Source organism: Styela clava, chromosome 14 (genome assembly GCF_964204865.1).
Source record: "Styela clava chromosome 14, kaStyClav1.hap1.2, whole genome shotgun sequence".
NCBI lineage: Eukaryota > Metazoa > Chordata > Ascidiacea > Stolidobranchia > Styelidae > Styela > Styela clava.
This window is the reverse complement of record NC_135263.1, coordinates 12937651-12955384: the sequence shown is the minus strand read 5'-3', so window position 1 is coordinate 12955384 and position 17734 is coordinate 12937651. Positions and strand designations below refer to the sequence as shown.

The 17734-nt window shown below is 33.8% G+C and overlaps 2 protein-coding genes across 2 annotated transcripts; both read right to left on the bottom strand.

Annotated features, from left to right (window-relative positions):
* Nucleotides 1-1245: 1245 nt before the first annotated feature.
* LOC120341392 (uncharacterized) lies at nt 1246-6698 on the bottom strand. The gene is made up of 4 exons (XM_039409888.2): nt 4008-6698; nt 3015-3203; nt 2335-2664; nt 1246-1849 (listed from the first exon to the last, which is right to left on the bottom strand). The coding sequence occupies exons 1-4, from the start codon at nt 4211-4213 to the stop codon at nt 1600-1602; spliced, it is 975 nt and encodes a 324-aa protein (XP_039265822.2). The 5' UTR covers nt 4214-6698; the 3' UTR covers nt 1246-1599.
* Nucleotides 6699-14561: 7863 nt separating this feature from the next.
* On the bottom strand, nt 14562-17445 carry LOC120341594 (uncharacterized). The gene is made up of 4 exons (XM_039410129.2): nt 17256-17445; nt 16764-16949; nt 15837-16160; nt 14562-15265 (listed from the first exon to the last, which is right to left on the bottom strand). Exons 1-4 carry the CDS (start codon nt 17426-17428, stop codon nt 15022-15024), a joined length of 927 nt encoding a protein of 308 aa, XP_039266063.2. The 5' UTR covers nt 17429-17445; the 3' UTR covers nt 14562-15021.
* Between the last annotated feature and the right edge of the window lie 289 nt (nt 17446-17734).

The window sequence follows — 17734 nt, the reverse complement described above, 5'->3', positions numbered from 1 at the left end:
TGTACACATACTCCTATGGCGGGTAGATCAGAGATTTTTATTGGCTCCAATATTAAACACTTTTCTAAACATCAATATCGATGGATTTAATTCATTGGGTTCAAATTTTCTACAAAATCTGCTTCTCGCAATCGAATTACGACAACAGAGAATGACGTTGCGTTTACCTAACTCCAACCGAAAGTGTTGGGCGAAGAACAAATTACTCATTCGCTCCCTGATTTGGACACACCTGTTACACTCGACATCTTCTTGAATCCGTTTATGACAGTTATAAGAAGGTGGATTAAGCACCTTTTGTCGCAGCAATGCAACGTAATTACGTAGGCTAATTCGCAACCCAAACAAAAGTTGATCGTGCAATTACCATTGATCGTTGGAATACACTCAACTATAATAGAAACAAACGCAACAATTACATTGGGGAATGAAATGAGGTTCTCGAAGAATAATATTTAACTCACTAGTCGCACCTCAAATTAATATAAATGCATCTTGAACTCGTTCCCACAGCGGGGTAATCAGTTGTCAAAGCTTTTCACATCTTGCTCTTTAAACTTAGTTTGAAAAACAGAAAGCTTTTAAAGGCTGGGCAAATGAGGATTTCACCATAACATATTTGTCTGGTCGTGAAATGATGTTAGGTAGGGGGAAGCTCGCACTTACTCAATAAAGTAAATATCTCACACCATAGCTCCACAAAGAGGGGAATTGGTAACTAAACTGCAGTTAGTGGTTTATGTATAACTCATGTAGTAGATGTGTGAATGGATCTAAGGAATTTGTAAGTTTAAAAAAATATAATTTACTCGACTTCTTTAAAACGAATACTGATCTTTTAGTATTACCTGCTTTTTGTTTCTCATACTTTCAATTTAGCTCACAGGTTAACAATTCCATCCAACAATATTTCTAATCCAATATTCTTTTCTCCTGTTAAGGGATTTTGAAAAAATCATCCCAAATATCTGTTTGTCGGACAATGTTGATTTGGTTCAAATCCCGTTACCAGTTATTACAAAGGCTACTACTAACTTTCTTGTTACCAAATTCGAATTCGAACGCCGCTGTTCGACATTCGACGTTAATCGCAACTTTTTGTTCCGAAACAAATCATGATTTTTATGCATCAATTCAAATTGAAAACGTACCTTTATCATGCTACACAAAAACACTTCAACAAGTTTCATTGAGATAAGAAGTTGAGATAAAAAGTTTATACGGTATAAATTTCATGAACTTGGAGACAGTAAAAAAAAAATTCTGTTTTATTCAGTCTGAACTTTCTCAAAAGTGATCAAATAATCAAAATACAAATACAGTACTAAAAAACTTTATTATTTGTATGAAAAAAGGTGAGATTTATTGCCTCGATACCTTTTTATTCCGGAAACGTTACACTTGCCAAAGTCGCTTACTGACAAACGGATATACTTTTTCATTTTGTTCAACATGTAGGCCTACACACATATGTAATGGTGCCTAATAAATATCCCTTGGATTCGTTGAGCTGTATATAATATCAGAATACTGATAGCTACGGCGAATATCATCAGTTCTGAACCTTCACAGTTTGCATGTACAACTTTGATAATTTCGTCAGTAAGCCACCGACGAATCCATACTTGTTAGGCCAAATTGAATAGTACTATAATCATTTGACATAATATTTGTACTTTCTTCTTCCATACAGATTTCACTTTCAGAGCTGAGATGCTTTTTCCCGTCGTTTTTTGAACAGCAGGACGGTGGGCAGCCATGTGCTGCTTTTATTCGATAGAAAAGGATGAACACGAAAAAATATATTAGAGGAAGGATGATGATCAGCATCAGGCTACCGGTAATACTCCTGTAATGAAAAGTATCTGTAGATTTATGTATGTACATTATAGGAAAATTCGTATGTTTTTTGGGGGATTTTTTCATCATCATTATATATATCATAAGCACTTCGCATTGAATGTATTTCGTGCAGAACAAATATTGATTACACCTCATATAAATATAAGATATACTTCATTTAGAATTTAGAGTATCCGTCATGAGGCACAAGTAATAATTGCAAAACAATGAACCGCACGAGGGTTCCTCGTGAACTATTGCAAGTGATAACTATGGAGGCGACAAACGCCATATAGACATAGAGGATAACTTTGGTCGGAAGGTATAAGTATGGCGGATTGAAAGTAGTCTGGTACATATTCTGAAATACCGGTGACATACCTATTGATATTTGTAACACAGTTGTAGTTGGTGTATCCATTAAATAGCTGTATATGTACTTAATTAGAAAATGTAAAAAAAGCGCGTGGGGATATAATATAATGGGCCTACCTGCACAAATATGGATCGAAGAAATGGCCGTATCGTACAAGAAAAGGCTGAACTTGAATAAAGTAAAATTTCAGGTTGACGTGCCACATTTTAGGGTCTATGTGTTGGTTGTGATTCGAAGAATTAAAGACGTTTATCACATCTAGGGGGATAACAGTGATCCTATCGGACTGCTCGCATTTGAAAGCTCTCTTGATGTCTATTCCGTCCGTGAGTTCCTTCGCGTAGTTTCGTAATGTTTCGGGTACTAGTGAAGCCTGTATTGTATACCCAGATTCCACTTTAGCCATAGCTGACAGTCTGGAGAGATTCCATGTTCCATAATCACAACTGAAATATAGTATAAATAAAACAAATTGATTCGAATTTTAAATTACTAAAACCATTTTCAGCTATAATATTGTGAATTAACTAGGATATACTAATAGCGATAATGTTTGTTTCCATGCCATGCCTCAAAGCCAATGCCTATTTACTGTGTAGTAACAATACTAATCATTGAAACACATAAAACCTTCAAGAAGTATCTATCACCTTACGTTTAGAAATTGATCACAAATATTATTTAGAATGAAGTATAATTCGTTAAGAATTTTATGATTAAAATATATGAGGGTGTTTTTTTACTTTGGTAAATTAAAATTAGAAATAAACGATTACTGATAATAACAGTGCCTTACTGGTCACAATACGTCGTCTCAGTGTAATCTGCAATAGGTTTCGTTTTCCTGTAAAAATTCATGTCTATTGAGCCTTTAGAAAACTTCAGCTTAAATTCCGAATTGAAATTTTTGTTGCAAAAGCTTCCAGTTGTGTCGCCATATTGAGGTATCGGTACTGAATAATATACCAGTTGCTCTTTATCAATCCTGGAATTAAGAATCAAAATTTGAAAATTACAATAATATGGATTGAAGTATACCCGATATATCTCGCAAACTGCACGTGTTGAGAGCATTTTAGAAAGTAGTTTTGACAAACTTTCCTATATGCAGTCTGTATTCCAAATCATACATGCACTTTATTTTCACCTTTAAACGAACATATATATATAATGTATTAATATTACAATTAAATTAATATAATACCAATGATCACATTTCGGATATAATTTGTGTTTTGAGCATGATTTGTTTTGATCTGAAAAATATTTTGAAGAGGTCACATCTGATGACATCGCCCAACAAGTGTGCATATAGTGTCTCTGTTGTACTTTTAGTCTGGCAAACAGAATTACTTATTTTATGGCCAACAAAATTTTGAACAAATTCCAGGTTTTTGTGAGAAATAGAATTAAAGAGCTCAATAAATAAACGTTTCAAAATTTAAACCAAATTTTTTTTTAAATTATTAAATAATTTGATGCCGTTCACATGCTTTATTGTGATTGGATCAATTTTATATCTTGTGAAAATGTCTTTCAATGGAGTACGCTTTCAGAACAACCAAATTGTTCACTATAAGCATGAAAATACTTGGGGGAATCGCGTGTTTACTCGGTATTGATGTAGATACGCAGCTAGGTGAAAGTTTTAAAACCCTTGTGCTCAGGCAGAGTTAAAAGTCTCATATAGTCCCGAGATCATCGGTTCAGAATTTAGATTATCATGGATTTGCAGTTTCAAAAACAACATAACATTTGAAAATTATGATACATTAAATTCAAAACAAACCTTCTTGTTATTTCCAATGTAGCGTTGAACTGTGCTACCAGACATATTTTCTTAATTTTGGTGTTTTCAAAGTCATAGTCTTCGATTTTGTAAACATGTAGTGTGTCTTCTTTTTCATTTATATCTTTGTTGGATCGCACACAATGTCCCAATAAAACGATGCTTGCAAAAAACCTCACAGTAAGGGAAATTTTTGTCCTTAGCATGTTGCATTGTTTTATACTACATTGCTGAAACCCCGATACATATAAAATACATATAAAATGTATGGCATTTCAAAGTGATTCTTATAACTTGAATAATGTATTAGAATCTCGTGTGGATGTTATATGGCGCACGCCAGAAAAGTGTTCGATGTGTGATAACTTTCTCAGTCATTGATCGAATTTAACGGGTATTGGGCTTGGTGCCACCATTATAGGCGGCGAATTAATAATTCAAATGATATCATGTTATGTGTACACACACTACGTATATGCAAAGTCGCTGTCTGTATAATAAGAATCTTAACGTCGAACATATACTTTTCATTTTCTTTATAAAATATTATAGAAAAGGCGACACAAGGCGAGAGAGATTGACCGCGGATCGATTCTCGCCAGAAAGCATGCTCAAATAAAAATAGAAATAAATAAATTTGAAACAGAAAAATAAGCTGGAGCCAGCATTAATGTTAAATCAATACATTTTTGTATATTTGCCTTTATAATTATTGTTATAAAGCATAGATTCATGATAACGCAGTACGAAACATAATACACGTCTTGTTGAATAGACTATAGAAAATTTTGTTCGCAAAATGAACAAAAGAGAACCAAATGGGCAAATATCCATGCAGTAGATTATGTTATCTTATCTGATCCGAAACATGTTTCCTTTTCATTTCTTACATAGTTATCAGTGAAACTTATTATGCTCAGTAAATATAGCATGTATAAAAAATAAACCTGTACGCAGATGGACCTAAAGTCTGTAATTGCTGCGAAATAAAAACTCAGATAATTAATATAAAATTTACGTCCCGCGCTAGTGGAGAGCTATACTCGCCACATCATAGAATGAAAAATTTAGTGGATATAGTTACAATTACGGTCGATTATTAATGAATTCCATTACTGACCTAGTTCCATTACAATTCCATGTCATTATTGCGAAAATAAAAAACACTCAGCTGGACGCATTTTATTACAGTGTATACTAACGGCAATTTAATGGGCTAATTTAGGCCCGTGCGTCACAAATTGTGGTCATAATCTGTCGTTCGTGGCCACCAATGGAGCGTATGTAATATTGTTACGCGACACTTCTCCGGCATATTGTTTGAATAGATCTTTCCTGCGATTGCGTAACTGCATCGTGGTCTTAGTCTCAAATGACATCAAATTGTCCAATAAAGGATTACAGTGGGCACTTGAAAAAAAATAAAAATTTATGTGATATTCATGAAGTTCTGAAGACTATGTATTGTATGTGAGCGAATTACTATTTTGAAATATTGGAGTTTCAACCTCTTGATAACGTTATGTCCACCTTCTCTTACTTTTATCAAACGCTATTCTGAGGCAATATTCTTGGTATATGAGTGAATAATAACTAAAACCTGCTCAATCAATACGCTTTAACAAATTAGATTAACCCTGTTCGCCATATGGGCTACTTGACTTTGAACCGCTACCTTCATCCGATACTGACAGAACATCAATAAAATATAACAGTTTACAAGTTTACGGGGTAATGAACTTGCAACCTCACGGTAAGCGTGAATTCGCCGTTGGTTAATTCTTTCCAGTGCATAGAATAATGTATGGTAATATATCTATAATACAGTTAACCACAATATGGCATTACGATGAATGCATTTGACTATCTGAGGTCACTGACAGGAAGGAAACAGAAATGTCTGGCACTGTTCTATACGTCGAATAACACCACACTTTCTTAGATGTAATCCAGCACATCTCTGCGACGTATACTCATTTTCAAAGACGCAGCGATGTGGCGTTTATATGAAAAACCAAAGAATTTATATGACCTGTTAAATAATTACTGCTACCAAATGACGACACAGACAAACGCAAATTCCATGAACATGGTTGTACGGCTGTGAACAGTTAGTAATGCTGATTTTATCCAATTTGTGTCCACCGACATTAGCACCGGCGTCTCACTCGCAATAATCCTAATTGAATCTATTTTCTGCATCGCATTATGAAAATGATCGATTTTAGAGCATAGGTTGACAAATAAGAACCCTTGTATCCAAAGTCCTAAATACACTAATTCATTTAATTTTTATCTAATTTATTTAATTTAATTCATACAAATTTCATTATTTCCCTTGTCAAATCGATCGAATACGTTTTAGTTTCACGCCGTTTATGGGGTAGCAAAGCATATCAATATGAATAGAAAGGTCATTCAAGATCATAAATTTTCTTCTGGGAGTGATCATATTCACACACTGAATAATTTTTATTTTTTTCTATTTTCTACTATACTGGTATTGTGGTCAACGGATGTACCGCGATTAATTAACAAACAAAAAAGCGTGGGAAGTGCCAAAAACAACATTTAACAAAACAATTGCAACAATGAAATTATGACAATACAAATAGTGTTATGCAATAATTCTGACTTCCGTTTCATAAATTGCGCTCACTGTACTCCTGTGACCTACCTAGCTAACTATGACATTTGTGACATACTATCCTCCCAACACATATACCTCGTACCTTGTACTTCACTATTCTCTATTGATCGAACAGAGCATGCGCTGCCAATCAATAAGATTGCGGAGCAATTGACTGACCAATACCGGCGAAATGAAGTTTGATCGCAATCTATTCATCGATTCTTCTCCGTCGTATTGAGGCCATATCAAGCTGTGAAATCCTCTGTTATGTTAATTAAAAAAACCATAAACGCCGGATCTATGATAAGATATAGCTTTATATCTTATATAGCTTTTATTATTTAGCTTATAGCACACAAGGTTAGAATGTAGAACATATTTGGCGATAGCGCATGATGACCAACCTGTTCATGTCGAGGATAAATAAAGCATAACCGGTGTTAACAAAACGATGTAATTTGCAGATGATTCGAATTTCTATGGAGAAAAACTTCACGAAACCTTCTTTTTCCCATCAATGCTGTGACCTTTTGGAACGGCATGTTTGGAGAGGGCCGACTTGAAGCAAGAAACATCGTCGAGATGTTATATAAATAAAGTCTGGAAAGTAGGCCCACTTAAACAAGCCATTCCATTAGATCACAGCGTTGCTTGAGGAAACAGCAGGGTATCGAAAAACGAAACATATTTCAGATAAGAACTATTTCTGAAATAGTACCACATAAACAAAGAGAATAATTCGATGAATAATAAAGAAACGATTTTGATCCCGCCTGTGTATAAATCGTTGTTTAGTTAGGATAGTCCACGTGTTTATCGAAATGCCATTGTATTTTTAGGTTAGATTTTACGCCTTGATAATTTCTCGTTGCTATATATACGCTCCTTCCATATCATGACCCGATAAAGTATTTTTATATAGAAATTGGAAACGTTGACACATTACACCGTTTTGCCAATTGCCATTACTTCATTTAGCCTCGATATTTATAAGTACGTACTCAGCACATTATCGGTAGCCTTTTACAATCTCAGAATGCTACATAAAAATTCACTTCAATTTCCAAACTAACCTGACCAACAGCGTAACTTTCGAGGCCAATAATATGGCAAATCATGTATTAATATTCTGCGTATATTGACTGTTTGAAATGAAATGCTTCGATTATATACCAATACGTATCCCTACACAAAAGAATTTTGAATTTGCGTTGTAAAAACAACATAGCATTGTGACAAGATCGCCGCAATTCCAATATAAACTATTTGAGGATTACAACTTTACGACACTGATATATACATACAAATACGATGTAAAAAAATTGAATTTAGAAAATGTACAAAAATGACATAAATAATTTTTCGTATAAATCACTATATCAATACAATTCGACATTATTTCACTCTCTAGACCAAGAATTAGGGTTGTATGTATTATATATATTTCGAAGTAATCCTCAATTTCAACTCCTGATACGCCTTTATATAACTTTAAAATTTAACTAAACTGAAAAATATTTTGGTAAGTCTAAAAGGTTATAGACTTGTTCCGCATCGTGGATTTCCCTTCGACTTGTTATCTATGTTTCTCAAATGGAAATTATGGCATCAATCGTCGTCGGCGGCAACTACCATGTTTGAACCCTCTTGTCAGTTTTTATGCTAACTTCAGTTTAAAGCTTGCGGTTGGCATAATTTTGGTGATAGCTCATAAACTGTTATACATATATAACTATTTCTTGGCTGATTTCTAATTACAATAAACCATAACTTCAAATTGAATAGTTAACAATTATGTGCTATTCTACCTTCCCTATATATTCATGTTATTCACATTGAAATATAATTGTGAGCAATGGGAGATAACGAAACACGGCAACATTTCCGTTTCATTGTTTCATTACTGATTTCTATAAAAAATTTCGAACATAGCCATTATTCAAACAGGAGTGTATTCGTTTTTGGACTAATGATATTGATCTTGCCTCCCACAGGATAACAAACACTGGATATAAATGAGATGCTTTATATTAATATTTTACTAGTAAATATTCAAATCATCGGAATAAAAGAACAATGTATGATTCATATGTGATTCATACAAGGATAAATATCATTTGCCATACAATTTCTTTGTATTGTGAAAATTGGAACGGTAAAATGAATACAGGCATACAAAGTAAATCATTATCATGGAGCGATGTAATAACTGATTGAGTAAAATTTCATACAAACTTGGACGCCAATAAAAATTGACGTCACAATTTCATACCAGAACGTCTAAATTACTCTAAAACATGGTAAATTTCAATATTTATTTTTCTAAATTCTTATGGGCTGCACGATGAACATAAAATAGCAGTAAATGGTGGTGGGTTATTATAGTTACCGAATAAAACAATATTTTTGTACGCATTGCTGTTGTATTATGAACTTCTCAGTATATAATATTTGCCATACCTTTGCTATATGGAATTACGCGTCATATTTATATGTGATTTTGTGGAATTTAATATTTAAACACATCGAATCATATACATATACATGTATTATACTAAATCGCGACAGTACTGGAACTGGAAAATCGTCACATTTGAATATGTTTTCAGAATTTTACGCGTAAACTCGAATTAAAGAGGAACGACCCAGTATAATGCTTAAAGTTGATTTTACCCTAACGTATAGATTTACCAAAGTGAAAGCTAATAACAAAACCTCTGCTAGTTACCATGATACTAAACACTATTTATCCTTCGACACTGTATTGCGTTGAAATTGAGCTGGATACTTCAATTTAATCATAACGTAAAACGCAACAACGCTTTTTGAAACGACGTAATGAACCTTTTAACGCGAAATTAAATTTACTTGAGTGATACTGTACTTAGCTATACCTCAACTGATCATTCATACACTATACGTGATAAGTCAGTTCCACGAATTCAGAACTAATATTTGTAATTCTCATATCACTCTTCGTCCGTAGACTCGTAAAACGATGCGGTCAATAGGGCTTAAGTAAACAAAACGACATTAATATTGCAACATTCGCGAAGAAACTAAATACTTTTGACTCATTCCATATAGACGAGCAAGTCTGTTATTCATATTTGATCTGTGTTTCAGAGTTATTTCAACTGATTCTTAATGTTTTACGTTTTTAACACTTCGATTAGTAACTTTAACTTGTTGGGATTGTATATAATAAAATGATAAAACAAAGTCGCCAGTAAAGTAAGTAATAATGTAACTTTTCATTCTTAGTCGACGAAAAACGCCTTTAAAATTTTTAAAATTTCAGTGACGAATTTATTAAAATAAGATTTACGCACCCGTTGTAAAATGATATTTATGACGTCATTATTAATGCTTTATTTATGTCGCTTGATGCCACTGTTGAGCTCTCTCTCTCTCTCTCTCTTGCTGCACTGCATGTTCCCCAGTGCTATGATTTATGATGCCTATTTAATATCCATAATGTACTGAATTCCTGAAAAGTTGTGCGTTTACCCACAAACAAACACTCGTGACAGTTACATTAGATTCGAGATTCGCTTACCTTATAGTTGAACGGTTGCCAAATAATTATTTCTATCGTAAATCCCTGGCTCGCGTACGGGTAAACTAAATTTCCCCCTTTTTGGGATGTAACATAATTTAGTAGTATAGAAAAACGATGGTCATTCACAGTAGTATTCCCTCACTTTTGAATGACTCTATGTGTGATTTTTTTTGGCAACGATAACGTAAACACTTCATAGAAACAAATTTCTGAGAAAGGAAAAAATTTCTGTACTAAATCCGACCTTCCAGTGCTTCAAGTATCGAAAATGATGCCTTGTAGAGGAATACATATATTTTCCTAACATTATTCAATAGGTTGAGGTAGAGAGTTTAGAAATTGGAACTGTTGGTATAGATACCTTTTTAGTCGTACCATTTTACTAGCTCTTACAGTCGTTGCTCTTACTCATTCGGATTTGTGCGAGAAAAAAAAACTTTATTTGAATTGAAATTTATTGAAAATATGAGACCTTCAATAATACAAAGACTAGAAGGTTAATGTCACTCCACAAGTCATTTCTGATAATGGGCTGGTTTAAAAGCAAAAAAAAAAATAACAGTTCAGTGATAACGGGGGCACATTTCACATGGCACTTTGCAGGGGTCTTTGCTTCTAGTTAGTCCGAGGACGAGGATATTCAAATACAATATTTCAGAAACAATCCAAGTCAAATCGAAATGCCCCAAAATACATTTACACCAACTCAATACGCACATCTGAATTTTGCTCGGAAGCATCGAAATTAAAAAAAAAACATTAGATAGAAAGTATCTTGTACTTATTGATTCAGACATTGGTTTCGAAGTTGACGTATTGATCGTTCCTTCTCATTTTATTGTTGAGACAAAATACTTTCGAATATCGAATCAATCACCTTTAAATTTTAATGGTTTGAGATAAAAGTGTTTCCCAAACGCCCTTGTTTTATTTTTTCATGTTTTTTTCTGAGACTCGTTTAATCCCAAAGTTTGATGGTGTTCAGAAATTGGCAATTGCCCTAACTCTCGAAATGATTGTGAAACGATTCAGATACGTGTTACGGATACAATTCTCGATGTTTGATACGAGGATCGTACAATGAGTTCACTATCTATATCCAACCAACGGTGGTGTGACACGCTTCAATCCTTTATTTCTTCAATATAACTATAGCACATCGCAAAGCTCAACCTGACGCCTATGTTAGACTGAAGTTTCCATTTTGCCATTCATTCATAATTTAATTACTGACCAGCATATGCAATTCCTGAGATCTCTACCAACTAGATTCAACTTGAGTAAATGCCATTCAATTTGATCTGTTCCTCACTTCCATTTAACCTGCCTGCCACTTTATTGCATTTAGTCATTTTTGAGCATTTTTTATCCGTTTATAAATGTTGAAACTTATGGTTAGATAACATTTTTGTGTTTTACATTTTCATAAAACTAAATTTTACTCATATCACGACGCTTTTTGGCGTAGAATTATTGACTGTACATGTCTGATGTATCTTTCCTACAATCAAAACAGAATGAAATTAAACTTATTTCAACAAACGACCAAACATCATTACCGAATTCAACCTTATTTTTTTCATGTATTCAAGATCACTGATAAAATTTAAACGAGAAAACTTTATTAAATTCTACAAGCTATGTACTGAAATATAACAAACAATGATCGGTTCATTTACTAGACTATATTATATAGTTGTAATGATAACCATTGCACTTTACATTCAACTCCAGCAGTCAGATAACATCGATTTGAAGCCACTTCAAAATTTGATTTCCATCGCATGATGAGAAATGCCCTATGTACGGATATCCATGCTTGTGCCACCCGTTATTAGTACTCGCTCGGCGGAATACATGAATACAAAAAACACTAGGCGGTGCATTTATGGATCGTTTTGCTCAATTGGCGGTTGGGACAAAAAGTTTGTTATTAATAGCAAAGGACTTTATTTGGTAAAAGCGTCATACTTTCATATTACACACACACACACATTAGCCCAGTTCCCCATTTTGATGATGTTTATGAGATATTTTCATATAAGTATTTTACAGTTTCTCGCAACTTTTGATGCTTTTAATGTAAATATAGGAAGCAGTATTGGGTAGCTTCAATTCATTGACCCGACTTGAATTCGTCACCTTCTCAGATACTTGAATCAGCTAATTTAGATGGTTCGAACCTAGAAACGACTAAACGGCAAAAACTTGGAACCCGAATATAATTCTGAGCAAGAGAAAGATTTGAAATAGCAATGAAGAACCGTGACATAAATACGTCTATTAAAGCTGTATATATTAAAAATCATAAATTCGCCATCATGTTGCAGCAGCAACTCAAAAATACGGCTTGTTGATAATTATGTAAATTCTCTGAATAAACGATAAAATCCCACTTTTAATTTTCAAATAAAAGATTGTTTGAATCAAGATGGACGTTTCGAGTATATAATGTTAATGTAACTCAAATCGATTCCGTTTACCCCTGTTCATGAAAGAAAGTTGGATTCGTCCTTGGCTCGGAATAGTACATTCATGTACGTCGTATATATTTTATCATTGTGTTGATATGAGTCACCTTGTCTCACTAGACCAGGGGTCGGCAACCCCTGGCACGCGAGAAGATTTTTCATGGCACGCCAAGCGATTTGAGCCATATTCAAATATTTATTTTCGTAGTGCGAAAACATTCTACAATTGAACAAAAAATAACAAATCGACAAATTCATTGAAAAAACATGCAATATATATTTAAATGCAATCGACGAGAGGCCGAAATCTGTACCCAAAATCGGTGTAGATAAGCGTGTGCAGTCAATCACCCCCTCCTTTCAAATTTTTGGAAAACTGAAAAAGTCGCAAATACCGCGTGCTTTTAGTTTGTGTTTATTCTCCCTGAATCACAACAATTATTTCACGACAACGATAATAATTACTTTATTTTTGCCCGGAATTGAAATTCGCTGGGAGTTATTATACAATCAATCGAAACTAAATACAATTAGGCATGTTTATCTCATATTTTTACATCAAAAGATTGAGTGGTATTTCAGACTAATAATGTTTATATTTTGACGCAAGAAGACGTAACCGCGAGTTACGTTGGACACAAAATTATATCAATATAGGAGAAAGTTTTAGATTCTCGTAGCTGTCATGAAATGAATATTTTACTGGAGAGAAAATTTGGTATACGCTGAAAAACTCGGCCTTTTTAACGAGCGCGTAATCGCGGCGACTGTTTCATAAGGGAATGAAATTTTCGGTTTTGAAACACCCCCTTTCGAAAATCCTGACTGCGCGCCTGGCTGATTTTCATCATTCCACCGTGAGCTACATGTAACCCTAACAAAAACGATGAAATGAAGGCGCTCCGTAGTATGTGCACCAAGATGGCGGACACCGGAACGTAGAATGTGTGCCAGGTTTGGGTTAGGGCATAATTTTATTCCAATTTTCCTTATTTCAGTTCTATTACGAGTTTGGGGACTAGCCAAATGACTCCTGTAGTATTTGTACCTGAAATTATGGCCTAACCCTAACCTGGTACACATACTACGTTCCGGTGTCCGTCATCAGGGTGCACATACTACGGGAGTACCAAAATAAATATTATCTTCTTTAGTATTTATCGCGATTTCATTGTTTTCTTGCTACAAAACTAATCGCGAGTGGCCTTAATACCTATTACTTAAGTCGTGCAAAGACAGGTCGGATGTAGAAATGCCGTATGCCAAAATCTCTCGTGAGCTAGTTTCCATGCACGTTATCCAATAAAATGAATATGTTTCTCATCCGCTTACTATTCAAATCAGGTATTTGGCTATATGCAAACCATACACATAAAAATGTTTGGCACGCGAAGGTGTTCATTATTCATAAACTGGCAAGCCGAGTTCAAAAAGTTGCCGACCCCCTCACTAGACCAATACATATCGGGAATTGCGACTGTTTCCACTGACTGTGATAGGTCCGACGTCAACATACCTTCCCAAATAATGTAGGTAAGCGGAGAGAAAAATGCTCGTTTCACAACGAAAACAAAGTTATCTACCCGATAAGAATGAAATTTGGTAACCGTCATATTTAGATATCCAACCAGAATTTAAATATAACTTATAACTTATATAACTTAAATATAACTCTTCTGATGAAAGCGAACAAATTAGATTCGAACTCGGGGGAAGTAACTGCAATATTGCAATCCGCAATAATAATAAATTTGCTAAAATGCTCTGAATCATTTCTATGCTGACACAGTAAATAAATGAGTTTTAGCCATGAGTAATCAATCCCGTGTCCCGTGTTTTACAAAACAATTATTTTAAGAGAGAAGTTACGCAAAATAAGCTTCAAAATATTATCAAGCTGCTATATTTATTAAATTTCAAATACCCTCTGAAAATGAAAAAAAAAACGTTCATTTTGAACAAATAAAGATAAAAGAATAAATTGATTTTAATACTGCAGAATTATCTGATATAAAATAGATCTGGTGAATTTAAAAGTGCTTGCTATTGTTTTTCAGAGTAAATTAGTATTTTATTGAGAATTTTTAATATTAAGCAAACAAAATTCATTCAACAATATGCGAGAGAATTAGACTAAATTTGTTGGATGCAGGCAAATAATAATTTTGAATGTTCATAAAAGGCGTAAAGATTAAAAATTGAGTGAATGTAGAATAGGAAACAATATGTAGAAAAGGAAAGGAAAAATACTGGAATTTCGTACAAACTAAATGTAATACCTATTTATGCTTTTCATGGATTTCGATATTTTATTTATTTCCGGAATTCAAATTGAGAGGATAAAAAACATTACTCGCTGTCGCTGTAACATGGAGCCTGGATAGAAGTGAATTCACCGGAAATAATGTTTGCGCTTTCTTCGATTTCAAATTTTGTATCTGACGGAGATCCCGTTTTCATTTTTCCTTTCCACGACCAAGGCATTCGTTTTGGAGGGCATCCATACGCTTGTTTCACTCGATAGAATAGAATAAATATTGCAAAGTATATCAAAGGCAATAGAATAACCAGTACATGACTAGCAGTAACGTCCCTATAAAAAAAGAATGGATTGTAAGATTGAATGACATGACCGATTAAATATTCATCAGGGTCAAAGTATTGTTTCGGATTCATCAATAAACTTTGGTAGTTCTATCTTGTCAGTGGCATTTTACTAGCGACTTAAACGAGTTGCATTTACCGAATGCCTAACCGTGACCATTAGTTGAAAAATAGTCGTCCTCGATTAGATACTAGCTTGAAACGTCGTTCAGGTAATAGAACACGCTTCGAACAGAAATGCTACAACAAAATACCGAATTGCGACGTGGGTGCTACTGACTAATCTGTATGTTTGTACCAGTGATTGCAATTGCAAATAATAATGGTAAATGCACATAATTGTAATTTGTGTCGCGGTGCAGAAATATCAGCCATCAAATATAGGAATGATAGTTTTTGGAAACAATTTTTGGTGCATATTACTGAATGAAATGTATGTACACCCGGTCAAATACTTCTGTTTATTTAAAAAAAAAAAGCTTAAAAGAACTGTGACAGAAATAGATGCTTTTTAAATTCTATAAAAATAAACATAGAATATAATTAAAAAAAATAATTACCTGCAAAGATATGGATCCGAAAAATGTTCTTTATACACCAAGAAAGGCTGAACATGAATTAAAAAGAATCGTATTTCCGCTTGCCATTCATCGGTATAGCCGACTTCTCCATTTGAAGCATGGGTTACTTGGTCTATATGTATAGGTAGAGTAATAAGATTATCGTCTTTATTGCACTTGAAAGCTCTCTTGATTCCTATTCCGTTTGTTAGGCCAGGATAACCTTTCCTCAGTTGATCTACATTTGACGTTCCGTGGATTATATCTCCCATGTAACTGAAGTTTCCGATTATTTGATTCAAATACCAATTACCATAGTTGCAGCTAAAATGTAAAAATATTAATAGATAGACATTTGTATTAGTGACAACGAAAAAGACAAAACTAATAAATATTTCGTTGCTTATGATTTGTAATTTCGTAGTCATGATCGTCTACAAGAAAAGTACGATGGAAATCAGCATTAGTGTACCACGGGGTCATTTGGCCATGACTTCTGGATAATAGAAACGTTTTATGGTATAAGCTGACGTATTAGTACAGCTTTGAGCCTCTCAATTGAGCTTTATTTTCTAAACTCAATTCAATACTGCAATTTTGTAGTTAACTTCCAGTTAGTTTGAGTAAGCATTATTGATCCTATTTCAAGCACATGTGGTCTTAGCGGACGAGGTATATTGTTCCGTAAATGTTACTAACCCTCATAACGCAAGTATTGTTACAATAGTTAACAACATTACTGACCGTATTTCGATTTATCATAATATTACAAAGCACAAATCTACAATCATTTTGGTTTGGAAACGACATTCCTTTCTTAGCTTATGGGTGACAAAAAGCAGTCCATGATAATATTTTCAAAAACAAAATTATATTATTAGACGAAACTAAATACATAAAAATGAGTTAACGTGGTCGCTTGCTTACTCATTGCAATAAGTTGCCTCGTGTATTTCTATATCAATCTTGTTGCGAGCAAACTCAAATATCAGCGAATTTCCATGAAAATTAAGTTGAAGTCGAGAAATGTATTTGTTGTTGCAAAAACTTCCCACCGTCGTAGCATCTTGTGGAAGAACAAGACTGTACTCCTGGTTTGATCCATTCGAGAATCTGAATATATAAATTAATATTACCTTATATCTCGCTCATGAAAACAGCAACAACGAAGACTTGTTTGCGAGTTTGCAGAAATACGTGCCAAACACATGGAAATACAATATAACTACTATTATGGAGTCAAGAGAGTAGTCCCATCTCTGACAACTTACATCGAAAATATGATACATAATGGTTCACACTCAGTTGTTAAACTGTGAAAATATGAGTAAAATAGGATTTCTGATCAGTGACAAACACAAAAATGTATAATATTTTGGGTCTATTATAATTCATACGGCTAAATAGAACTTTACTTACTTATTTGTTAAAACGATAATAGCATCAAATTCAGCTAACAGACATACACGCTCCACTTTCGTGTTTAGAAAATCCACATCTTTTATTTTGTACAGATGTATTTTGTCGCGGGAGAGTTCTCCAATTGCATATTCCAGTGAAAGAATTAAAAAAGCAGAGTACAATAACCTCATCGTGAATCACATTATTACTACAAGTAAAAATAAGAGTTGGGAAAAGAAGTAAATATATAAACGAAGTCAGTAGACCGAACTTGAAAGGAGTATTTTTATACAAACATATGTTGCAAGCAAACTTTTAAATTAAAGCAGCCAAGTAGACACACCTAGACATTGAACTTTTGAAATGTACCATTTTTTATTATTATTTATGATAACTAACTTCTTTCGTGTACCACTTTAACTTAACCCACATCTGTCCCAACCCAACCAATACTTTCCTGTCCCAGTTATGAAAAATATTAGGTTTTTGCATTATGT

What these genes read in the sequence shown, in the direction of transcription:
- LOC120341392 (XM_039409888.2), bottom strand. Translation starts at nt 4,213, where the DNA reads ATGCTAAGGACAAAAATTTCCCTTACTGTGAGGTTTTTTGCAAGCATC. An exon ending in ACATTGGAAATAACAAGAAG is followed by an intron (nt 3,204 to 4,007) that starts GTTTGTTTTGAA and finishes TCTTAATTCCAG; the next exon opens with GATTGATAAAGAGCAACTGG. An exon ending in GAGACGACGTATTGTGACCA is followed by an intron (nt 2,665 to 3,014) that starts GTAAGGCACTGT and finishes ACTATATTTCAG; the next exon opens with TTGTGATTATGGAACATGGA.
- LOC120341594 (XM_039410129.2), bottom strand. Translation starts at nt 17,428, where the DNA reads ATGAGGTTATTGTACTCTGCTTTTTTAATTCTTTCACTGGAATATGCA. An exon ending in GAGGCAACTTATTGCAATGA is followed by an intron (nt 16,161 to 16,763) that starts GTAAGCAAGCGA and finishes TTTACATTTTAG; the next exon opens with CTGCAACTATGGTAATTGGT. An exon ending in TCGGATCCATATCTTTGCAG is followed by an intron (nt 15,266 to 15,836) that starts GTAATTATTTTT and finishes CTTTTTTTATAG; the next exon opens with GGACGTTACTGCTAGTCATG.